We start from the raw sequence: 26,740 nt of genomic DNA, 5'->3' as shown, positions 1-26,740 counted from the left end.
GAGAAAATTGACATATGCTCCAAAACTTCCACACCAACATGTATTAATATCTCCAGCACTTTGTTTATCATTTGAGAGCAATTTTTTAGTTCATTATCATAGACAAAAATCTTCTTCATTAGCAAAACAAAGAGTGTTTAACATCTATGTCATCTACAGCACACAACATCCCATCATTACAAAATAATGACAGACCCGCCATAATCTACAATGTAGGAACTGATAGCGCAAATTAGTTCGTCATGGGGACTCATACACAGCAGACTCTTATTCAGACAATTGATAGATGTCTGCAGTTGCTAATGAAAACAATTCCAGGAATGGAAGAAATACAAAAAGTGAGTAAGGAGTAACTGAAGGCCTCAATCAAATACATAGTGAGTGAGGAGTGTGAAATGTTAAGGAATGGAAACTTACAGGTTGTTTGGCATTTGGGACATAAAAAATAAAAACACTTATAAAGCCCCCAGAACACCAATTAAACAAATTGATTACACATTTATATCCAAGATTTAATACCTTTCGTTTCATTTTTGGTTTGTTAAAAAACTGCACTTTTATGTCCCCTTCCAGCCGAACACTCTGGTCTAAAGGTATGCAGAAAGATGGACTACCTTTCTTGACTTCATATACAGGTGACGTAAATATCAATTTGTTTGAATCTGAGATCACTACCTGGAGACCTACAAAAGAGTTGCATACAATAATACAATTAGTACTCAAAACAGTACAGAAAATTAAGTAGCTTACACATTTGCAATCAACAAATTGATCGATGATACTTACTACATTGTCCTCCATTTAGGTTTGGCAAGGGTTCTATACGAAGCTCCTTAAGGAGGAGCACAACAGGATGATACTTTAATTCTTCTTGTACTAATGTTGCATAATATCCAACGTACCGGCGTTGGCTAGGTATTGTAACACCCTAAAAAGTTAAAAGTAAACCAGTTTTGACTACATTTGCACAAGTTAACATCAAAACAAAAAAGTCTTACAAACAAATTTTCATGCAGTCCAAGTGGTTAATGGTAATCATGACATTTCATGACTAAACATCAACACTTTGCTTTGCATACATTTCTCCATTACTAATATAGGCAAGACATATCACTCACATGAAACTATGTGAGCCACAATTTATAAGCATATTGTACGCTCACGACATAACAATGTCCAATTTTAAATCGAATTCCTCACATCTATTAAATTCAGTAGCACAAGTTTTAAAGTAGCACAAGTTTTAAAGTAGCACAAGTTTTAAAGTAGCACAAGTTTTAAAGTAGCACAAGTTTTAAAGTAGCACAAGTTTTAAAGTAGCACAAGTTTTAAAGTAGCACAAGTTTTAAAGTAGCACAAGTTTTAAAGTAGCACAAGTTTTAAAGTAGCACAAGTTTTAAAGTAGCACAAGTTTTAAAGTAGCACAAGTTTTAAAGTAGCACAAGTTTTAAAGTAGCACAAGTTTTAAAGTAGCACAAGTTTTAAAGTAGCACAAGTTTTAAAGTAGCACAAGTTTTAAAGTAGCACAAGTTTTAAAGTAGCACAAGTTTTAAAGTAGCACAAGTTTTAAAGTAGCACAAGTTTTAAAGTAGCACAAGTTTTAAAGTAGCACAAGTTTTAAAGTAGCACAAGTTTTAAAGTAGCACAAGTTTTAAAGTAGCATAAGTTGCAGAATAGTAAATAACAAATTAAATGTTTTCAGCGTGCGTGCGTACACACACACACACACACACACACACACACACACACACACAGATTTTCCATTTAATGTGCACAAGGGTCATTTAAATTAAGGCCCCCCTTCAAAAAATTATGGGCAAGGCAGCACACTCCATTGCCCAGTTTTCATATTGACTTACTGTTCGAAAAGTAACAAGTTTCTTATATGGCAATGAAGCTGCTTCTTAACTGTGTGAAAGGCAGCACAATGGAATTACATACTCCATTTGCTACCATCCTACTCCATTAGGTTACCGATTTTTCCTTCGTCTTCTGCTTTCCATTAAATATCTAATGTATATAGCGTGTGTATAATAGGTTTGCCAAATTCTTTTTTACATACTATATTATTATGTAATTTACATTTACATCTATACTCTGCAAATCACCATGAGGCGCATGGCACCAGTTATTAGGACGTCGTCCTGTTCCATTCATGTTTGGAGCACGGGGAGAATGACCGTTTGAAAGCCTCTGTGCTTGCAGTAATTATTCTAATCTTATCCTCAGGATCCCTATGTGAGCAACACATAAGGGATTGTAGTATATTCCTAGATTCATCATTTCAAGCTGTTTCTTGAAACTTCATTAATACACTTTCTTGGGGTAATTTATATCTATCTTCAAGAGTCTTCCAGGTCAGTTCCTTCTGTATCTCCATGACACACTCCCACAGATTACATAAACCTGTCATCATTTGCGTTGCCCTTCTGTGTATATGCTCAATAACCCCTGCTACTCCTATTTGGTACTAGCCCACCACACTTGGGCAAAATTCTAGGATGGGTCGCACAAGTGATTTGTAAGCAATCTCCTTTGTACTTCAATAGCACTTCCCTGTATTCTACCAATAAACTGAAGCCTACCACCTGCTTTAATATCACTTCAAAGTGTTACTGTTACACCCAGGCATTTGTCTGAGTTGTTCAATTCCAACAGTGACTCACTGATATTATAGGATACTATATTTTTTTCATTTTGTGAAGTGCATGATTTTACATATCTAAACATTTCAAGCAACTTGCCATCTTTGCACAATGTTGAAATCTTATCAAGATCTGACTGAATATTTATGCAGCTTCTTTCGGATAGTACTGCATTACAGATAACAGCATCACCTGAAAAAAGCCTGATTTCACTATTAATATTGCCTGCAAGGTCATTAATATACAATATAAACAGCAAGCGTCCCAACACACTTCCCTGGGGCACACCCAAAGATACTTCTACATCTGATAACTCTCCAGCCTGGATAACATGTTGGATCTTCCCTACCAAAAAGTCCTCAATCCACTCACAAGTTTCACTTGATACACTATATGATTGTACTTTTGACAATAACCATAGGTGCAGTACTGAGCCAAATGATTTTCATAAATCAGGAAATACTGCATCTACCTGATCACCTTGACCCAAAGCTTTAAGTGTGTCATGTGAGAAAAGTGTGAATTGGGTTCCACAGGATCGATGCTTTTGGTATCCATTCTGGTTGGCATTGAGGAGGTCATTCTGCTCAAGAAACCTCATTATGTTTGAGCTCAGAATATGTTCTAAGATTCTACAATAAACAGACATCAAGGACATTGGATGGTAGTTCCGTGGATCACTTCTACTGCCCTTCTTGTATACAGTTGTAACATGTGCTTTTTGAACCAGGCATGGTTTTCTGTTTGAGAGACCTATGATAGATTATACTCAGAAGAGGAGCCAACTCAGACACAAATTCAGTACAGAATATGACGGATTTTGTCAGGCCCTGGAGCTTTGTTCATTTTTAACGACTTCAGTTGTTTCTCTACACCACTGACACTAATACTTATTTCATTAATCTTTTCAGTGATACAAGGATTAAATTGGGGCAATTTTCCTGGATTTTCCTGTGTGAAGGAATATATGAAAACGGAGTTAAGCATTTCGGCTCCTGCTTTGTTACCCTCAGTTTCAGTTCCTTTCTCATTCACTGGGGACTGCACACTAACATGGAACCACTACAGCCTTTACCAGAATTTCTGTGAAAGATCATGTGACAATATTCCGCTATGGTAGTCACTGAAGGCAACACGTGTCTGTTTCTTCAGAAGTTGCTTTGCAGTGACCGTATAACATCGAAGTTTCCTCCCATTATGGACTGTTCTACTGGGTATACACTATGTGATAAATAGTATCTGGACACCTGGCTGAAAATGACTTGCAAGTTTGTGGCGCCCTCCAACAGTAACGCTGGAATTCGATATGGTGTTGGCCCACCCTTAGCCTTGATGACAGCTTCCACTCTCGCAGGCATATGATGAATCAGGTTCTGGAATGTTTCTTGGGGAATGGTAGCCCATTCTTCACAGAGTGCTGACTGAGGAGAGGTATCAATGATGGTCGGTGAGGCCTGGCACGAAGTCAGCGTTCCAAAACATCCCGAAGGTTCTATAGGATTCAGGCCAGGACTCTGTGCAGGCCAGTCCATTACAAGGATGTTATTGTCATGTAACCACTATGCCACAGGCCATGCATTATGAACAGGTGCTCGATCATGTTGAAAGATGCAATCATGATCCCCGAATTGTTCTTCAACAATGGGAGGCAAGAAGGTGCTTCAAACATCAATGTAGGCCTGTGCTGTGATAGTACCATGCAAAACAACAAGGGGTGCAAGCCCCCTCCACGAAAAACACGACCACACCATAATACCACCGCCTCCGAATTTTACTGTTGGCACTACACACACTGGCAGATGATGTTCACAAGGCATTTGCCATCCCCACACCCTGCCATTGGATCACCACATTGTGTACTGCGATTTGTCACTCCACTCAGAGGATCCTGATGCAGTTTGGAATTCCCATGTGATGATCTGGATAGACGTCTGCCTATTACACATTACAACCCTCTTCAACTGTCTCTGTCAGTCAACAGAAGAGGTTGGTCTATACACTTTTGTGCTGTATGTGTCCCTTCATGTTTCCATGTCACTATCACATCAGAAACAGTGGACCTAGGGATGTTTAGGAGTGTGGAAATCTCACATACGGACATATGACACAAGTGACACCCAATCACCCAACCACGTTCAAAGTCCGTGCCACGTTCAAAGTGTATATCTATCCAGTGCGTGGTCAACTATCCTTTTAAACCTGAGCAATAGTTCCTTTACATGCTCCTGCCCTGTACTGAAAGTTTCAAGTTCCTCACTGAAATATGACCCTACTGATTTTTATCTAGTTTACTGAACACATATCTTTCTTCTTGTTTTAGATGTCCCTTTTACTTTGGTAATCATTGCTGCCACAAACACGTCATGGTCACTGATATCAGTTTAGATGTGGACATCTTCAAAGAGGTCACGTCTATTTTTGCCATTGCATTCAATATATTTCCATCACAAGTGGTGTTCCAAACTATCTATTTTAGTTCGTTTTCAGAGAAGGCATTTAGTATTGTTTCACATAGTATTTTATCACACCCAACACTAAAAAACTGTAATTTTCCAGTTGATTGTTGGATGATTAAAGCCTTCATTGATGATTACAGTATGACGGGGGAACTTACATACAAGTGAACTGAGGTTTTCTCTAATTTTTTTGGTTACATCAGAAGATGAAGTTGTGGACAATATAAGGATTCAATCACCATTTTATGCTCTCCCTTGACACTGAGCCTTGCCAAACAGTCTCACAAGCAGCTTCAATTTCTATCTTGGCAGATTTGAGTTTCTTGTCTACTGTGAGAAATAGATGACCTACATTTCCCATTTGTCTATCCTTTCAATATACACTTAAATTTTCCCCATAAATCTCACTGCTAGCTTTCACCTAGTATTATGTGTGCTTCCCTGCTTTTCACATGCATTTATTATTCACATTGTGATTTGCCAGCTGCTAATCTCAATATAATTAGTTTTCGATCAAAAATTTCCTTTAAAAATAAATGTTTAATTGAGTTAATCATATGACATGTGATCATGAAATTGTTGTCTACTAATATTTGTTCATTCACAAGAACACCTAGCTCATTGAATAGCCTTAATTTCATTTTCCACAGTAACCATTTAACTTGCTCTGAAAGTTCGTTAACTTGGAAATTATTCTTAACTAAACTTTGGACCTATTCACAAATACTTTCGTTACCTGATTCCTTAAGCTTATTTAATTCCCAGATTTGATGATATATTTCTGATGCCCTAATTTTTCTAAATCAGACAGTGCTTTTGGTTTTAAGCTTCATGGCAGATTAAAACTGTGTTCAAGACCAAAACTCGAATCTTGGTCTTTCACTTTTGCCGAGCAATTGCTCTACTGACTGAGCTATCTAAACACAACTCTTCTTCCACCAGCACCTTGTCTCCTACCTAACTTCACAGTTCTCCTGCATACCTACCTAGCAGGACTAGCACACCTGGAGGAAAAGGTACTGCAAGAGGCATAGCTTAGCACACTCCACTGCAGAGTGGATATTCATTCTGGAAACAATCTCACATGCTTCAGCTAAGCAAAGTCTCTGTAATACCATTTTTCCAGGAGGGCTAGTCTCACAAGGTGTGCAGAAGAACTTCTACGAAGTCTGGAAGATAGGAGATGAGGTACTGGCACAAGTAAGGCTAAGAGGGTGGATCATGAGTTGTGCCTGGACAGCTCAATATGTAGAGAACTTTCTCACAAAAGGCAAAAACCTCAGGTTCAAAGTCCTACTCCATTGCACCGTTTTAATCTGCCACGTAATTTCAAATCAGTTCACACTCCACTACAGTGTGAGAATTGATTCTAGTGCCCTTGGTTGTTCAAGTAAGCCTCTAATTAAGAAACTGAATAAATTACATAAGTTATGAACCTGGGATTTTACATGAAACCCCGTGATCCACTGCACAGATACACAATGTATCAATCAAATAGTACCTTGAACTTAAATACTTTTCCAGTCTATCAAAACTTTCGTTTGACTACACAGGTTGGCTCCACTACTGAATTTGACTCTCATATTATTGTAAAGTAAAATGTAATTACCAATTATTCATACACCTGCCGGTATACTCCCTACAGCCCTTCCGGACAAAATGTCAGCAGTCTGCAGATAAAATTCTTTCTCCATGTCACTTACCACCTTACCATATGTAATTTCAGCACCACTGAAAGTCTGGGATAGCTATGGACTAATGAACACTTATCTGTTGAGAATCTTTCACTGTGGTGAGTCTTTCTGTGCATTCTTTCCGAGAGAATGGGTCCACAGCTAACATTCAATACAATTACAGCTATGTGACAGTCTGAAGTTACCATTCCTTATGGTCACATCCTGTATAGAAGTTCGGACTTAATGCTCCTGTGTAAGTATTATTAATGGCACTAGCTAATGTAGTGTAACCATTTCAACATGAAGGAAGGTAGCCCATTTTCAACTACATTAGTAATCATATTTTTACTAACAAATAATTAGTAACATGAAGAAGTCTGTATGTGAACTGGTCATTGCCAGAACATGCTTTAAAGTTACATAAAAGTGAAGAGGTATACAACTTAGTAAATGATGGTGTGTGTGTTTTTGTAGAGTAGGGTCAACATTACTGGCATCTCATTCAGCTCTGAATAATCATTATTTGTCTGAAAGGTGGATCAGCATTTCTTGTACTTTTTACAGTGCCTGATTTACAACAGACATGAGCAATGATACAATAAGAAACTTTGGGTAAAAGTGGAGAAAACTTTAAATTTTAAAGTGAAGATGTGGAGATTATGCATTTTTTCAAACTGAGTGCTACAAATGGTTCTCTCAATTTAAGAGTGGTCAATCCCAATGATTACTGAACCAGAAAGACTACTGAATTTGGCTGGTAGCAACTTGTTTATGTCATGAGGTTTTAAACAAAAAATTGAACACATATTGAGTTGTAGAAAAGTTTGTCCATTGTTTCATGGTCATAGTGCAGACTGCACTGCAAGTGAATGTTTGCATGATGACGACAAAACATTCATACAAAAGATCATCACAGAAAGTGACTGATAGATTTATGGTAAAAAAAGTAAGACAAATGTGTCTTCATTACAGGTGTCTTGCAAAAAATCTTGAACATTCAAAAAAAGTATGACTTTTGATAAAATATAGATTTATATTATGCAAGCATTTTCAAAATGTGTGATCAGAAAGGGATCGCAGACGTGTCAAGATAACTCATGTTTCTTCATCATGGCAATTCACCTGCCTCTTCTACTTTGTCAACTGGGAGTTTCGTAAAAAGGAAAGAAATCGGATGGCTCTTATCGCACCATGTTAAGACTATTTTGGTAAAATTTTACAAGGAGCTATGTAAGATCTACGTTTGTAATGTTGGTCATGAACAACCACAGGAATTAAGATGGTGGAACAGCAGCAAATTTAGAGCACCTAATGCAATAATTGAGATTGTTTTCTTTCAATAGCAAGAAAAATAAATACCAGATTTTAACATACAAACACTACGAATTACTTGCAGTTAGAGTGTAAGCAAATCGTACAAAGGCATCTTGGAAAGTAACTGCTGTTCTAGCATGGCACTGGTATTTCTGCACAGAACGCCACCACTGTCACATCTACATCTTGTATGATATAGTAAGAAACCATATGTGAAAACAGGAACCTTGCTGTCATGCATTTGCTTGTTATAACCTCAAAACATGAGCATAGCTATAACAAACCCTATGAAACACGAAGTGCGAGCAATAATAAGCTTTCGCTGCAAAAAATTTCAGCAGTAGATGTTCATCTTCAACTGCATATTGCATAGGTCCAAATGTTATGAGTGAAGGTGCTGCCCAGCAATCAGTCAGATTTTTTAAAAGTCTTCGAACATTCATGATGAATGGAGGAATGGCAGGCCTTCGGTTGTGAATAATGATCTTGTCAACAAAACTGACAAAACAGTTCATGAAAATCAATTATGCACCATCTCTGAACTTTCACGGTTGAAGCAGGCTCAGGCATGGTAATTGGATGTCTCTATAGGCCCCCTAGCTCAGCAGCTGTTGTGGCTGAGCACCTGAAGGATAATTTGGAAAATATTTCGAGTAGATTTCCCCACCATGTTATAGTTCTGGGTGGAGATTTTAATTTGCCGGATATAGACTGGGGGACTCAAACGTTCATAACGGGTGGCAGGGACAAAGAATCCAATGAAATTTTTTTTAAGTGCTTTATCTGAAAACTACCTTGAGCAGTTAAACAGAGATCTGACTCGTGGCAATAACATATTAGACCTTCTGGTGACAAACAGACCCAAACTATTTGAAACAGTGAACGCAGAACAGGGAATCAGCGATCATAAAGCGGTTACTGCATTGATGATTTCAGCCGTAAATAGAAATATTAAAAAAGGTAGGAAGATTTTTCTGTTTAGCAACAGTGACAAAAAGCAGATTACAGAGTACCTGACGGCTCAACACAAAAGTTTTGTCTCACGTACAGATAGTGTTGAGGATCAGTGGACAAGTTCAAAACCATCATACAATATGCGTTAGATGAGTATGTGCCAAGGAAGATCGTAAGACATGGAAAAGAGCCACCGTGGTACAACAACAGAGTTAGAAAACTGCTACAGAAGCAAAGGGAACTTCACAGCAAACATAAACATAGCCAAAGCCTTGCGAAATGTAGTGTGAGGAGGGCTATGCGAGAGGCGTTCAATGAATTCGAAAGTAAAGTTCTATGTACTGACTTAGCAGAAAATCCTAAGAAATGTTGGTTTTATGTCAAAGCGGAAGGTGGATCAAAACAAAATGTCCAGACACTCTGTGACCAAAATGGTACTGAAACAGAGTATGACAGACTAAAGGCCGAAATACTAAATGTCTTTTTCCAAAGCTGTTTCACAGGGGAAGACTGCACTGTAGTTCCTTCTCTAAATTGTCGCACAGATGACAAAATGGTAGATATCGAAATAGACGACAGAGGGATAGAGAAACAATTAAAATCGCTCAAAGGAGGAAAGGCTGTTGGACTGATGGGATACCAGTTCGATTTTACACAGAGTACGCGAAGGAACTTGCCCCCCCCCCCCCCTTCTTGCAGCGGTGTACCGTAGGTCTCTAGAAGAGCGTAGCATTCCAAAGGATTGGAAAAGGGCACAGGTCATCCCCATTTTCAAGAAGGGACGTCGAACAGATGTGCAGAACTATAGACCTATATCTCTAACGTCGATCAGTTGTAGAATTTTGGAACACGTATTATGTTTGAGTATAATGACTTTTCTGGAGACTAGAATTCTACACTGTAGGAATCAGCATGGGTTTCGAAAAAGACGGTCGTGTGAAACCCAGCTCGCACTATTCATCCACGAGACTCAGAGGGCCATAGACACGGGTTCGCAGGTGGATGCCACAATTCTTGACTTCTGCAAGCCATTCGATACAGTTCCCCACAGTCGTTTAATGAACAACGTACGAGCATATGGACTATCAGATCAGTTGTGTGATTGGATTGAAGAGTTCCTAGATAAGAGAATGCAGCATGTCAATCTCAATGGAGAGAAGTCTTCCGAAGTAAGAGTGATTTCAGGTGTGACGCAGGGGAGTGTCGTAGGACCGTTGCTATTCACAATATACATAAATGACCTTGTGGATGATATCAGAAGTTCACTGAGGCTTTTTGTGCATCATGCTGTGGTATATCGAGAGGTTGTAACAATGGAAAATTGTACTGAAATGCAAGAGGATCTGCAGCAAATAGACGCATGGTGCAGGGACTGGAAATTGAATCTCAATGTAGACAAGTGTAATGTGCTGCGAATACATAGAAAGATAGATCCCTTATCATTTAGCTACAAAATAGGTCAGCAACTGGAAGAAGTTAATGACATAAATTATCTGGGAGTACGCATTAGGAGTGATTTAAAATGGAATGATCATATAAAGTTGATCGTCGGTAAAGCAGATGCCAGACTGAGATTCACTGGAAGACTCTTAAGGAAATGCAATCCGAAAACAAAGGAAGTAGGTTACAGTACGCTTGTTCGCCCACTGCTTGAATACTGCTCAGCAGTGTGGGATCCGTACCAGATAGGGTTGATAGGAGGGAGAGAGAGAGAGAGAGAGAGAGAGAGAGAGGATCCAATGGAGAGCAGCGCGCTTCGTTACAGGATCATTTAGTAATCGCGAAAGCGTTACAGAGATGATAGATAAACTGCAGTGGAAGACTCTGCAGGAGAGAGGCTCAGTAGCTCGGTACAGGCTTTTGCTGAAGTTTCGAGAACATACCTTCACCGAAGAGTCAAGCAGTATATTGCTCCCTCCTACGTATATCTCGTGAAGAGACCATGAGGATAAAATCGGAGAGATTAGAGCCCACACAGAAGCATACCGACAGTCCTCGTTTCCACGAACAATACGAGACTGGAATAGAAGGGAGAACCAATAGAGGTACTCAAGGTACACTACGCCACACACCGTCAGGTGACTTGCGGAGTATGGATGTAGATGTTTCTGAACACTTCCCAAAAACTTTCTATATGGTTTTGCATGAGGTTGTCACCGATAACATAGGCTACTGAAAGTCCTATGCTCGGGGGGGGGGGGGGGGGGGCGGGGGGCAGGTGTCCACACAACGCTCTCCTACAAACCTTGCAGGACTAGCACTCCTGAAAGAAAGGATATTGCGGAGACATGGCTTAGCCACGGCCTGGGGGATGTTTCCAGAATGAGATTTTCACTCTGCAGCGGAGTGTGCGCCGATATGAAACTTCCTGGCAGATTAAAACTGTGTGACGGACCGAGACTAACTCTGAACTGGAAACATCCCCCAGGCTGTGGCTAAGCCATGTCTCCGCAATATCCTTTCTTTCAGGAGTGTTAGTCCTGCAAGGTTCATAGGAAAGCTTCTGTAAAGTTTGGAAGGTAGGAGATGAGGTACTGGCGGAAGTAAAGCTGTGAGGACGGGGCACGAGTCGTGCTTGGGTAGCTCAGTTTGCAGAGCACTTGCCCGTAAAAGGCAAAGGTCCCGAGTTCGAGTCTCGGTCCGGCACACAGTTTTAATCTGCCAGGAAGTTTAATATCAGCACACACTCCGCTGCAGAGTGAAAATCTCACTGTGGGGACATAACGTTGCATGACCAATATGTGATATACATCACAGGCACGTGCGGGGCCGAAGTCGAGATCAGGACCAGCAGCAGTCACAGTGATGCTTACTACTCACAGCTTGGCAACATGTCACATTCACCTGTGCATGAGGGTAATACTTTCAGATAACCGATGAGAGGTGACAAATGAGGCAGCGAATTTCTGGCACCAAAATAGAAACCACTGTTCTTCATTGTTGTCACAAATAGCTAACTTTGACGAAATATGTTATTAATTAGGAGGTTGTGACTAGGTTGCAATGTGGCAGTTTGGTTGCGATTTCACAAAGTCAATGAGTGTGAACGCTAAAAAACCTGGTTGTGGTAACAGTCTGATTGGTAGCTTAGTTTCAGGTTTAGGTTATGTTGGAATAAGACAGTTTTACTGTATTTGCAAAAATTATATTAATAACCTTTGTTGTTGCATATATTTGTTTCTTCCAAACCAGTCACAAATTATGAGGTTGTTATTAGGTTGGGACATAAGAGCACAGCTTAAATTAAATTAATAATATTGGCTGTCAAAATATTTGCCTGTTTCTTCCAAATGTGTTAGGAATTCAGAGATTATGATACACAAACATGAGTATGTGACACTATTCCTTTGAAATATACTCTTTTGTCAGCTGCTGGCTCATTGGCTGCATAGACCCAGCAGCTGACACACCCATTCATTCCAATCATACATCACAGCAAGTGCTGACAACATTGCTGCCTAAAACACCTAAGTACACCACTGGACCTGATCTAGCCTTTTACACAAAAACAGTGTGCGCTTGGCCACTGACAAAATTTACCAATTTTTCCTTCCAAAATTGAAACTGTATTGAAAGGATCATTGTGGAGAACAATGCAGCACCAACAAGACATCTAGATAAACTTTCCAGAAATGCATAACGAAGCGGAAGCGTTGCTAGGAGAGCAGTTCTTTGTAGGTGACAAGAATTAAATATCTGTATCTGTATATTCAATGAAAGTATTTCTTTTGTAAATTTGTTTGTTCAACAGACTTAAATGTGGTTACATTACCACATCCCACATGCATCTCATTCTTCAGACACTGACTATCTTACCACAGCCTAAATTACATATTTCTTCCAATGTGTTAATGTATTTAGCACTGCTGTGGAAACTTTTACTTAAAAATTTCTATAGCAATTCTGCATAGAGTTTTCCTGCATCCTTATGCAAGTAATGAGTTCTCCCACAAGAATGAAACTAGTCAAAAAGTTTTGCCTTGATTACTAAACTTGCCATAAAACCAAACTGTACATTATACACTTTTATTCTTCACAAATAAATGACATAGTAATACTTATGAAAAACATAAACCTTCATGCAAGACACGATGTGGAGAGTAGTCTCTCAAAGGATCACAAACATCAGATATTCAGAGATCTAATGTGGTTCCATAACAAGTACTTAGACAGTTTCTCAGCTTTCCATACAGGTAACTTATTTCTCAATGCTTTGAATATTCACCTTTTTATCATGCGTCCTCATTCCAGCATAGTAACTGAGTGCTTCATTTGCTGTCGAGTACAGCTTGCTGTGCAACAGATAGCAGCAAACCATAACACCTGTTCGGCCCTGAACAAACAAAATGAACGAATGCTTAAATTATTCTGAACAATGAACTTTTGTCTAGCAAAATTTCTATTACAAATAAAAGAGTCATAAAAATACTAAATTCAGTCCAATCAGTGCACTACTGAACAAGTAACAAATTCTTTAAATGTGCTTAAAATCAAACTCTGCAGGTATGAGATAGGTACCCACTATTACTAACAAGGGGATCTCTTAAATTTTCTCCCAATTTCCTGAAGCAGAACACAATTCTTTAAAAAGTAAAATAAAAACACTTGAAAAAATAGTATTTCAAGATTTCTGATCAATGTAAGCACAAACATTTCAAACTCATTCTAGCAGAATCTTAACATGAAGAGTTTCGCAGTTGTGACGTTGCTGGTTTGATTCTCACTTTTAGTATAATTTTTTTTTATCTTTACTTCAATTGTACATTTACTATCAAATGTAAATGTCAGTTAACAAATACAGAATAACAACATTTTAATATAAACAATTTTTTCCTCTTAATAACTTATCAAATGAAAATGTGAGTATTCATAATAAAATAAAATTTTGTATAAAAATGCATCAGATGAAACAACATATTTGGTTTCTAGAGATTGAATGGTGCTACTGCTGTGTATAGTTTTTTCATTCAAAAATATGGCATTTCATATGTCAATCACATTTTAATTTATCTTCATGTGATTAATAATTAAAAATAAAAAGATGATATTTTATAAAAAAAAATTATTATTCACTATTTCATGATTAACATTTCCATTTGATAGTACAGATATAATTGAACAAAAGGGAAGAAAAGTGTTGCTACAAATGAGACACTTTACAAGCAACTGTGATTACAAAGCTTGCATACAAATTCCTCAGCTACTAGAAAGTCTACTAATAAGCTTGGAACATTTGTACTTAAACACTTCAATCTTCAAAAATTATTTTATCTTTTTTTATTATTATTTACATAACACTGCTTTAGGAGATTGATGCCATGCACCAACCCTCAAGTGTGAAAAGTATGAAGGAAATCAAAGACAGCCAGTCTGAAAGGTCCCCTTGGAAGATGATACTCAATATGTGTCCTTGGATTTACACAAAATCAAAAAGCAGAAACAACAGTACGCTTCAATTCAACTTCCACAGAATAGGGTGAGAGATGCATATCAGAAGGAACATATTACATACTTCTGATTTTAATATCAGCAGTATTATGTGTTGCATTTCACAGTGCCTTTTACTTCTTTTCATCAAAGTGATCAGGAAATGTCTCAAAGTGTTGTGGTGCCCTTTATGCTAGCTACCCTCTATAGCCCAGATGGTTTACGTCACATGCGAATACAGCAAGCAGAAGAAAACAGATCGTCTGAAAGGGAATTTTAAAGTGGTGGTTTGACTGAAATAGGCAGCATGCAAATTTCTACAAGAGTAATGATGTCACCAGTTGTAAGTGATGCACAATCATGAAATAATAACCACATTACTATAAAATTGTAACTACACATTGAGATCATAGCTTCATTAGTGTCAGTGCTGTTGATTTTTCCCTCCCCTCCTACCCTTTCTTCATCTTCCAACAGAGAACAGAAAAAATGTCATTACATCAGTGTAGTAACCACATGAGACCATGAACTGGTTTGGCAAGAGAATACCAATTGTGTTATGAAATATCAAACTTCTGAGTCACAAAAATACTACATAAAAGGCAAAAAGCACTGGAATTCATATTTGAGTTTGACAGTTACTTTCAGCATACTCACTGACAAGAAATTATTTACAGTCATCTCTGCCTTACAACTACACAGGATTGACAAACTATACATACAACATGTACTTCATGTAATACCAGACACCAAATATGCTGTAGTTCTTACGGTCACCCAATGCTTTGATGAACAGCATCAATTATTTTTACAATCTCTGTAGTTTTTAGACGCTATCAGCATTTTACGTATGAGGCAATGTGTGACACTGAAGGGAAGGTGCATATTACCTTTCCAGCTTTGCAGTGGACAGCGGCAACATTTCTGGGATCCTGAGATAGCCACTCATGAACATCAGCACAGAATGGACCAATCAGTTCCATTTTGGGAGGGTTGTGATCATCAAAAGGGTAAACAGACACTCTCTGTTGGAATTTGCTCACATCATATGATCGTTCAGAACACCTGCAACAAAAAAATAAAATAAAAATATTCACTGTTACACTTCAAAATTTAACCAAAAAACTTGTTTATGCAATAAGGAAAAATATAAATGGGGAAAAAATTTCAAGTAACTCAACCAACGCAAACAGAGCCAAAGTGTGAACAGTCTCTCTCTAATAAAAATACAGAAGTATAGAAGATCAGGAATTAATATCCTGTCAACCACAAAGCCATTATAGTGTGAAGCTCAAACCTTGAACAGACAATGATGAAGAAGGAAAGTAGTGACTGTGCCATCCAGGCAGTTACCTTCTGCAATTCAAATTAATTAAGGCTAACAAAAATCTGCACAGTGCCATGAGTCTGCCATAGATACTCGAAAAAGAATTTTGACAGTGTATTGCCAGAATTTCTATTTTCACTAGCAGATCTGAACACTAACTTTCTAACAGAAAAAATATGTGGGACTAGTGTAAACACACAGGCTGCTTTACTCTCACACTTATCTTGCATCAGAATATGTGACACTGCAGACCAAGTATACACAAAATAGTAATGTGAAATTATAGGAAGCTGCTATCAGATGAAATAGAAATTTCCTTCCTAGAACATTCTTGCAGAAATAAATTTAGAAAACAAAATGTATTGGCAGCAAATAGTATCTACAGAAAAATTCCCCTGACAAAACTGTAAAGTTGAGGGACAGAATTGCTGGACAGTACTTACTTTCAGAAGGAGAAATGCCAACATACACATGAAGGTATAAAAAACTATCCTAGCCTCTCTCAGGGAGGAAAGTTGGTTGGTCAAAATAAAAAGGGGGTCGACAGAAGCGTCCGATCCCACGCGTCGGCTTTGACCCGTGGCGTAAGGGTGTTGTCGTGTGTGACGTCATGACGGCGCGGAGTTTGGTATGAGTGTGGCTGTCTCCAGTTCTGATTTATTTTATTTTATTTTATTTACTTTTCCGATCTGTTCGTTCTATCTCTTGAGATTTTTTATTTTTTTTTTAGTTTAAAAACACTTATTACTTATTTTAATTATCTGTTCCCTCCAATTTCTGTTTTAGTTTATTATATTTATCTTTCTGATCTGTTCGTTCTATCCTGTGAGATTTTTTTTAAAAAAAGACAAAAAACACTCATCAGCTACTGAAGCATCTTTATCTTCTATGGGTTGCAGGGGTTACGACCCCTGGGGAGGTGGGTGGGTATTCATGCATGGCTGTCTTCACTTACACGTTGTAGCTACACAAGGCGTATAAATTTGTTTATATTTAGTTTGCCCCCCACCCAAAACACCCCATTTCCCGCGCTTGTCCTGTTAGTGTCATTAGGCTTCTTGTGGAAAGTGTACGTGTTTGTTTTTGTTTCCGCCATATTTGTGACGTCATGGGTCAAAGCAGATGGGCGGAATCGGACGCTTCCGTATTTCCCAAAAAGGAAATCCTTATGTCAGAGGAACCTGTCCTTCCTTTTTTAACGTTCCCAACGTACCCCTTTTTCTCCTCAAGAAAGAAACTAATAAGTCGCAAAAGCTACTTCTACACATGTATTAACTGTATCTTGATAAAAATGGATTAAATTAACCAAAAATAATTCCATAAAAAGTATTTTATAGAAGAAAACCTCCCACACTGTAAATAGGCATAGAAAATAGCCATATTCAAAATTGTTTACCTCAAATACTTGTAGATCCAATCAAAAATATCCAAACATGGTTTTTAACAATGTTGTCTTAGGTTTAGCCATAGAAATCAATATCCATAGCCTCCATCAAAATGCTGTGATACTTTGTTTTTTTTTTTTTTTTTTTTAATATGGCTATTTCTGCTACAACTGTTCAAGATTATTGAAGAGGAATACAGTGACAAGACACTTGTGGAGTATAAGCAAGGAGCTCCGCAAAGATTGCTGACATGCTCAGCGTATGGCAGTGACTGATCCTACCACAACCAAACATGTTCACATACACATCAGACACGTACTGCTGATAATTTGCCACAATACTTTGAAAGAATAAAAAACTATAGGACCAACTAAATTTTAGGGCCAAAGTCTCAACTGAGCACAGGCTCTGTTCCATTAGCATGGTAAATCATGTGAAAACTTAAATTAGCTAGTAGCTATGTCATTCTTGTCAAAATATCTTTCAATACTTTTAGTGCTTTTAGATATACTTTAGGTTAAAATCTTAGGTGACAACTTCAGCAGCTCATCTCATTGCTACCTGTTGTGACATCCTCATATGCTTATAGGGACATAAAACTACTAAAATAATTCACTGTAATGTAGTCCATGAGTTGTGGGAAACTTAAATGGATAAAACGATCAATTGAATCACTGGATTGCAAGCATATAGCCTCATGCCAGAGACATGAATATTAATTTTATCAAGCTTTTGTTTGGAAAAAAAAAAAGAAACCAAGAACACATTTACTGTTTGAATGAGGCCACAAAGTGCAATATTTAATCACACTAAATTCTGGGTTCTTAGATTTACAGATTGTACTGAAAACTAAGATTCAGTCATATTTGGTGCTTACTAAGAAAGTCAATAAAAGCGGCAACTTCCACATTCCGAACAAACTTGTTGTTATTCAAAAAATATCTTTAATAACCCAGACGCAATAAGCAATTGCATTTCCAGAAAAGCCACCACTGTGATGAAACTTATGTTGTCCATGAAGTTATAACACTGTATGGACAAAGAGGAATGATCACTATTAGTTATCAGCTTTCACCGGTGATGGAGGAAACACACAACAAATGTAGTAAACAATGTGGTGACTTAACCATCATATCAGTGCCAGTTTCTCCAAACAGACTAAGCTACACATCGGTCTGTCACACTCAATGGTTTCACCAACTCTCAATCAAATTATCCCCTAGATCTCGGGCTATGCTACAAATTACTGTCACCACTACCAAGACTTCAGGGGGGTTATAGTATCACACTCTGGCCCACCCATTGTTGTTGCTTCTGCTGCTGCCAATGCTACTGCTGTTTTCAGTCCAAAAATTAGCTTGATGCAGCTCTCCACACCAGTTTCTCCCATTTAAGTCTCTTCTTATCTGTGAAACTACTCCACATCATTCATTTCAATCTGCTGAATATAGTCAAGCCTCAGTTTCCCGTAATATTTACCTGACACACTTCCCTCCATCACCAAATTGAGGATTCCTTAATGCCTTCTTTTGCTCAAGTTGTGCCATAAATTTAATGTCTTTCCAATTTGATTTAATACTACCACACATTAGTACTCTGGTCTTCAGCATTCTTCTGTAGCACCACATTTCAAAAGTTTATATTCTCCCCTCATTTGAACTGTCTATAATACACATTTTGCTACCTCATAAGGCTACACTCCAGACAAACACCTTCAGAAAAAGCTTCACAACACTTAAATTTATATTTGATGTTATCAAACTTCTCTTTTCCAGATGCAATTCTTGCTACAGCCAGACTACATATTTTATATACTCTCTACTACTGCTATCAGTTATTTTGCTACTTCTAGTGTTTCACTCCCCAATCTAATTCTACCAGCATCACCTGATTAACTCTATTTCCTCACTCATTTTATTTGTGCTGACATTCATCATATATATTCTGCTTTCAGAATGTTATTCCTTCCATTCCACTGCTGTTCCAAGTCCTTTGCCATTTTTGACAGAATTACAATGTCATCAGTAAAACTCTTAAAGTTTATTTCTTATCATTCAGCTAAAAGTTCATGTCTACATTTTTAACTCCACAAATTTGCAGTGACTGGTTGTAAACAAAATTTTCTGAAGTACAATTACACGCTGGAAAATTAACAAGTAACATCTAGAAGCAAATCTCCCTTGTTATGGGTGTCTAGACAACTTTGCTTGAGATATATAGGCTTTAATTTTCATATCACAATATTTTCCAGACCAGATATTTGCCTAACTTCTGCATGTAAGACGACAATCATATTTTCCACAATCCTTCAATCGTATATTACAACAATGCTAAGAAACTTCTGCACCATTGATGCAGCATGTATTAGATTATGAGTCAATTCTGAATCACACACTTAAAATTACAGTTTTCAGTGCAACATATTAAACTGGACTGTCACTGATTAGTAAACTCCATGACAACTTACAGATTGTAGATCTTGTAGTGGTCTTTGTGTTTGGACTCCAGAAATTTCACAACGTCATCAATGTGGTTGCGGTACACACCTTCAAGTTTCTGAGCTGGAAACCCCATTGCTATGAGATTGCTCTTAATGTCTGTATGGTTGATTAAGAAAAATTATGTCATTCAAAAATGAGACAAAATTCAATTATTGGTCACATAACTTCTGGGAAATAGCACTAAATAATCATCTTCATTACTTCACTCAATCTCTTCCTTCCCACGAATTCTGTCTTTGCTAAGCCCCCAAACAATGATTGCGACGAGAGCACAACAAGCAGAATAATTTGACTCTACATTTAATATCCGAAAGAACTAATGTTTATGCTGTAACAAGGATAGCAAATATTTTGAGGTGCTGAATGCAACCCAGTCAAATCTTAAACTCCAGATGCCATAAATTACATAAATAACTTTATAAAGGAGTATGCAAGTAACTAACATTTTTTCATCCAGGAAGAAAAAAGTATGAACTGCAAAAACTGTTGCTGCCAATTTAAACACCAATTGTTCACTTGAAATTTCACGCAACACTAGCAGATCTAACCTTAACCATTTTCAGTGTGATTTTATAAGCTGTATGTCAATTGGACAAATGAAGAACTGATCTTTGAGTAAATAATGTGGAATTTAGTACACACACACACACACACACACACACACACACACACACACACACACACACACACACACAGAGAGAGAGAGAGAGAGAGAGAGAGAGAGAGAGAGAGAGAGAATATATGTACTGCATTTGCAACTTTTATTTGCTGCCTCGAACAACTATTCTAAGCTTTACATAAGGAGAATTATAAAATTCCCATCTGCTGTTTACTAATTATGTATACTTTAAAGGAAACCAGCTTATAAAATCAAATGCAAATAACCTACAATGTTCACAAGGAACTCCAGGTACATACTGACAAAGAATGGTTGAGAAAAACAGGGAAAATATTAAAAACTCAGCATTCAACCCACTGCAGGAATATAACATATTTCTTCATTATTTACTGGTATTGCACCCATAATATATCTTCACGAAAGGCATATCTCTAATGTGCAAGTCCAGCCACAGCAATTGACATATCACATACCGAATACCACAACCATTGCCTAACATTTGTGCCTACAATGACCACAAGGGTGCATATTCCTAGAGCCAAGATATTTTTGAGAGTTTCACTTAAGATGTTCTACCCCCTATTTGTAACCAACTGCTGCTCGCTCAGTCAACAAGTTACTAAATTTGAGGATTACCAAGGATGAAAGATTTGTTATTTTGTAAGATTCGTTCACAAATCTTGATGGACTGTCTAGCTTTACCTGGAAGATTATTCAGTATGTAATTCATACTGCACTTCGCGAACGACACCGACGCGTATGGTACAATTGGCGTAAAACTAAAAGGTGATGGAAAAGAAATGCTGGAATCTTAGTAGCGATGCTGTAAAAAAAAAAAAAAAAAAAAAAAACATTTTGTGGCTAAATTTGGCAGCCTAATTTTAGTGAGCTTTTCATTCTTATCAATCAAAAACCTAGAAACATACGTAAAGGATACATGTCAAATCCAAATTAAATCCATCCTGCGTATATCGTTTTCTCCTTTTACTCACAAGGATCCTTACAGGATTAGTCATTTTTATGTTGGAGATTGTGTTAGCCATTTTTGTGTACTGACAGATCTCTTTAGAAGATGAACCAATTTCTGGTCCCTTTTGCTCTTCCACGCAAACATGGAGTGGAGTTGCAGAAGCGGAAAACTGTTCGGATTTTAAACTTTCTAGTCTCGACTTTCTGCAAGAGAAGCATAACCCCATAAAAAAATCACTGCACCTCTCAAAGAATAAATAATATTAGCTTTCACTTGATGTGTCAACTAACATTGAGGCAAATGAACGCATTTCAACACAAACACTGTTCTTCAAAACCAGACGATAAAATTCATCCGGGGCAAATTTTCATACTATTCAATCTGTCAGGTCTCATGTGCACTACTATTACTTTTGCGTTATCTTCATCAGTTTTGTTTGCGGTAACGAGAAGGCGTAATCAATACAGTATGTCACGGCATTTTTGATAGCCAGTCCTTTCCTAAAAAATCTCGCGTCCTATACTTTTCCGAGATGCTATTCACTTGAAGATTTTAAACCCAAGTCTCACCATCATACTCATAAACTAACGCTTTGTCTTGCCGTCCTAAGCGCCTGCCTCACTGTTCGATTTCCGGAAAATATCGCACTTCCGTCACGTCTGTTTCCTTATTTCAGTACTCAAAATCGGGTCATTGAAACGGTCTGGACTGTACGTTTACAATCAACATTCTGTTTGATGTAGTGTCAGTCTACAAATAATGGTTTTTATCACACATACAAAAATTTCAAAGTTGTATATCAATTCCATTTCAACCATTAACTTCCACAGTTTTTAGGACAGATCGAACATCGAGATGTTAAGTAACATCCTTGATTAATCACTGCCTTCTATAGCAATTACAAAGTACCCACATTCAACATAAAATCAAACCGTTTTTGAACAATGCTCGAAAGTCATTGCTTCAAAACGACATTAGCAAAACCCAGGGAGCGTTTCTGAATTCAAAAGCGGATACATATGATGTGAAATAAAAACAGTAACCAGAATATTAACGAAGAAAGACTCCCCAAACCATAACAAATGAAGAGGGAAAGTTGCTTATAAAAGAACTTGAAGTTTCTTTCCAGTATACTGCTAACAATAGAAAAAGAAGTGATTGTTTTTAACATAAATTTAAGAACAGCGACTCAGCATAAAAAGTTAAGGCAACATTAAATGCAAATAATATGCTACAGTCATATTTGAGCGTCTGTACAAGTAATCAGTGTCGCCAAAAATACAAAATAACACAAAACAGATAAACTGAATAATCATGTAAATGATAACATCGTCACGTCGTAACCAGAATCAAGTCCATCTCTGAAAGTAGGATCCTCATTGAAACAGCATATTTATCACTGAAAGCACGTTTATTACGAACACCAACGTACAGCCAGAAAAGCATTGACCTCCTGGACAGAGTGTGCAGCTATTTATGCAAACTTCGAGGATTCTAGAATGCAGGTATTTGTAGCTACATGGAATATTCCAGAATATGTAAACATTACAAACATAACATATTTCAAGAATCTACCAGAACCGATAAAAACTAAAACAAAATAACTGCTGATGGTCGGGTTTGAACTGACGGCGTGCAGTGCTAACCATTGGTACCACAGCTCGCGGTAGTGCTCCGTATCCTGGACAAACAGCAACGCGCTCTTTGAGAAGTTCTCACAGCTGCCGGTTACTGCACTCTGGATCTATATGTTATTAACATTCCTGTGTTTGGTGGCGCTGGAGAATCCTCGTGTTCTGACCGTGTTGTCACATCATCTTCACTATGATGAGCATTGAAGGTAGCCCCTCCTCTCAAAGCTTCATGAACGTCGAATAAGTCTTCAGTTTCCTTGAACTTCTTATCGTCAACTGCGCATCTGGGCTACAGCAGGTTTTCATATGGAGGACATGGACGAGCTCTCTACGTTTATGTGTTTTTGGTGAAGGGTCATAACCCTCGCCTTTATGTGTGTTATCTTACAAGAGAGGAAGGATACTGCACAGCCCAAAGTAATGCTTTATGAACTTTTCTGGTAGTCTCACTTTCCACAGAGGTGTGATACTCCATACCATGCGTCCCGGACTGTACCTCACTTTCGGATACTTGGTATTATCAGTCTTTCTCCTGGGCGTCCACAAGCTGTATGCCTTGATCCTTCAATCCTCATAATGAGGTATTTCACATAGTAATTCTATCAGCTGGTTCAACTGAAAAACTTTCCAATGCTCAGAAATAATCGCACGGGGAGCTCCATGTCTCAGAATGATGTCGTCTACAAGGAACTTAGTAATTTCTGGAGCTTTGGCTGTCAGTATAGCTTTGGTCACAGCACAGTGGGTGAGGTAGTCAGTGCAGACATTATCCATCGACTCCCATTTGTCGAGTTCGAAAACTTCTCTAAGGGGCGACTCCATTTCAGTGGAAGGGCGTTGCTACAGGCAGGACTGGTACCAGACCCCCCAGAAGTAATTGCAGCACATGCTTCCATCATTGATAATCCTTGCAGTGGCTTACATAGTGTGTAAAATATCAGTAGAGATCTATATCTGATTCTGTCTAGAGTCTTCATGAAACCAAGGCCACCAGAGGTGTTGGATCATCATGGGAATACTTCAAGATAGCTGTCCATAAATGAGATGGGGTGAAGATCAACCAATTCTGTCCCCTTATACAATTCTCCATTTATTAATTGGAATTCTCCTTGGGTCAGTACCCCACTATTCAACGTTTCTATGATTTTCAGCAGTGCTGTATCTTCCCTCTCTTCAGCAGCAATCTCATTTAATGCAGCGGTGACTGGCATTTCATCCACAATCTGGTGTTCTGCTAAAGAATTGCTTGAAAGGCAGTCAGTGTCCTTGTGTTTGCGTCCATTTTTGTATACCACTGGATGCTGTACTCCTGAAACCTTAGTGCCTGTCTCCACCTGTTAATCCAATAGATTCTTCAGGCTAGTTAGCCAACATACTGAATAGTCATCTGTCATATTGGTGAGTGGTTTGCCATATAAATACCTCAAGATGTTGATGCCCCAAACAACTGCAGGGCGCTCTTTCTTCGTTGTGGAGTAGTTCATTTTGGACTTGGAGAGTAGTCTGGAAGCACAAGCGATCATCTTTTGAGTAGTTTCCTAAATTTGTACTAGAACTGCCCCTATCCCATGGCTGCTAGAGTTGGTGTGAAGTTTTGTCTCTGCATTCTCATCAGACAGTGCTCGGGCTGGAGAAGATGTTACCAGCTCCTGAAGGTCAAGGAAAAATCTTTCCTGCACTCCATGAAAATTTGAAAGCTCCCTGAAATAGTTTGCGCAAGGGATGTGCCTTGGTACAGAAGTCCTTTATGTACTGCCAGTAGTACAAGCCCCTTCAGAGAAATCTCCTCACATCACAAATGTGCCAAGGAGTCAGTAATCCCTGACTGCTCTTATTTTATCTGTATTGGGAAGAACTCCCTCATAAGATTTATATTTCTTGGGCAGTAAAGACACACTTTCTCGGATTCAGGCGGAGGCCAATTGTCTGAAAACACTTCAACGTACTTGTCTGGTGGCTTATTTGCTCTTCAAATGTCTTCGAAAAACGACAGTGTCATCCAGACAGCAAACACACATAGTTCATTTAAGGTGTTAAAGCAGGTTGTACATCATAGGTTTGAATGTGACCAGAGCATTACACAATCCGAACAGCATAACTTTAAACTAAGAGAAGCTTTTGAAAGTTATGGAGGCAGTCTTTTCTCGGCCAGTCTCATAAACCTAGATTTACCATTAGCGTCTCTGCATGTCCATGGTTAAGAAGTACTTTACACCAGAGATGGCCAAAATTTCGGTTCATGGGCCTTGCTCGGACACGTGTGCCAAAGCGCTCAACTTCGCTTTACATTTTCCCCACTGCCCCGCCACTCTGACTGAGCATAAGCAGGGGAAAGAGAGGAAAACTGCGAACATGCTGCATTTGAATGGCAGTGCAGTCGTACTGCGTACTATTTGGTTTCATATCTCAAATTTCTCAACAACATAGATCACAAACAAAACAGATTTTCAGTAATATTTAATTATTTTTGGCGTGCTGAAGACATAATGTAATTTTTATCTGGTACAAACTGTAGGCATATGGACTGATGGAGAGTTTCAAAGAGTTTCTCACTGAAGTTGCCAGATAATTGTGCCTCATTTACTTTCATAATCGAAAAAAGGTCTTCCACATAAAAATTTCGATTGAAATATTTTAGCACTTTTGCGACCTCATTATGGAGACTTGGAAATTCTATAACGGAAAGCAATGTAAACGTCCTGGACAGTTTTAATGTAAAAAGATTTGTCTTTAAAACTGGAATTACCTTGCAGGTCAATACGTTACATTGGCATATGCACAGGGGCGCTCTCAACTGAACCAGCAAACGATCTCAAAAACAGCATGGACGCAGATGTGAGGTTGATACTGCCCTTAAAAGCTTTATAAAACTATCCTCATAGTAATTCATTCAAGGCCAGGATGACTTATTCACACCTCCAAACGACAGTGAGCTTAGGGAGGTGGACTGACTTTGTCAGAATGTGTTCCTTCTATAACGCGATTTTCTTTTAAAATGCATCTCCACCACATCATAAATAAGTTGTTTCTCAGCTTGCAGCATCTTAAGCCCCTATTACACGATGTGCATAAACTGTACTCCTATGCACCAGCGCCCCAAGCGTGCATATCTGTGACTACAGGCTGGTTCCCGTAGAACTGTTACACCATCCACCTGCCATATACCTTCCGCACATGCGCAGTAGACGGTAATAATGCGCGAAACGCAAATAGAACTGCCTGATCTCTTGTAAAATCGTTCGTTTTACCACGAGAAACACAAGGGGGACCGTGTGACATTTTGGAACGTCATTCGTTCAAATTATTTATATGAGTTCAAGGTGCCTGTTTAATAAGAAATGGTTTTTTATAATTATGTATTAATAGTTATTCTCTTATGTGGTTTACTACTGTTCTGAATTAGAGACTCAACTGCTAGTTTTATATTACGACACTTGGTTACACAGGTATATGTATATCTAAATTTACATTTAAACAGCATTTTGCATATGGAGCACCCATTTGTTTTTGGAGCAGTGAAAGTAAATCTTCGGATTATGGCAGAACGACGGCAAAAACGAAAAGCAAGACTTTGTTGTATTCGACCCAGGCTGAAAAGAAGGGATGAAGGCGGGGGGTTATATTCACTGCTTATGAAAGAACTGAGGCCTAAAGACCTGCAAGAATTTCGGAACGTCGTAAGGATGGACATGACCTGTTTCGAGAAGCTGTTGTCTATGACACAGCTATGAGGGAGGCCGTATCACATTCTTGGAAAGTAAGAGTTAAATCATATGCTTATAAGTTATGTGATCATACCAGCCTAGATCACGAATAAAATATCGGTAAATGC

General features: G+C 38.3%; 1 protein-coding gene across 7 annotated transcripts in view; it reads right to left on the bottom strand.

The window, feature by feature from the left end:
* LOC124774883 (phosphatidylinositol 3,4,5-trisphosphate 3-phosphatase and dual-specificity protein phosphatase PTEN) overlaps positions 1 to 22,139 on the bottom strand; it is a 232,102-nt gene extending 209,963 nt beyond the window's left edge. For 4 of the 7 annotated variants that reach the window (XM_047249534.1, XM_047249535.1, XM_047249536.1 and 1 more), the window contains exons 1-6: positions 21,242 to 22,138; positions 19,652 to 19,781; positions 15,363 to 15,537; positions 13,271 to 13,378; positions 787 to 928; positions 520 to 683 (exon numbers count right to left, since the gene is read on the bottom strand). In XM_047249534.1, coding sequence (XP_047105490.1) covers positions 520 to 683; positions 787 to 928; positions 13,271 to 13,378; positions 15,363 to 15,537; positions 19,652 to 19,781; positions 21,242 to 21,500 — 978 coding nt within the window. In that variant the 5' untranslated portion in view covers positions 21,501 to 22,138. Of the gene's footprint in view, positions 1 to 519; positions 684 to 786; positions 929 to 13,270; positions 13,379 to 15,362; positions 15,538 to 19,651; positions 19,782 to 21,241 lie in introns of all 7 variants that reach the window. The other 3 variants (XM_047249531.1, XM_047249530.1, XM_047249533.1) reach the window with 3 other exon arrangements.
* Positions 22,140 to 26,740: the final 4,601 nt, after the last annotated feature.

Source organism: Schistocerca piceifrons, chromosome 2 (assembly GCF_021461385.2).
Source record: "Schistocerca piceifrons isolate TAMUIC-IGC-003096 chromosome 2, iqSchPice1.1, whole genome shotgun sequence".
Lineage (NCBI taxonomy): Eukaryota > Metazoa > Arthropoda > Insecta > Orthoptera > Acrididae > Schistocerca > Schistocerca piceifrons.
Note: the sequence above shows the minus strand (reverse complement) of the source record. Positions and strands in the feature narration are given on the sequence as shown.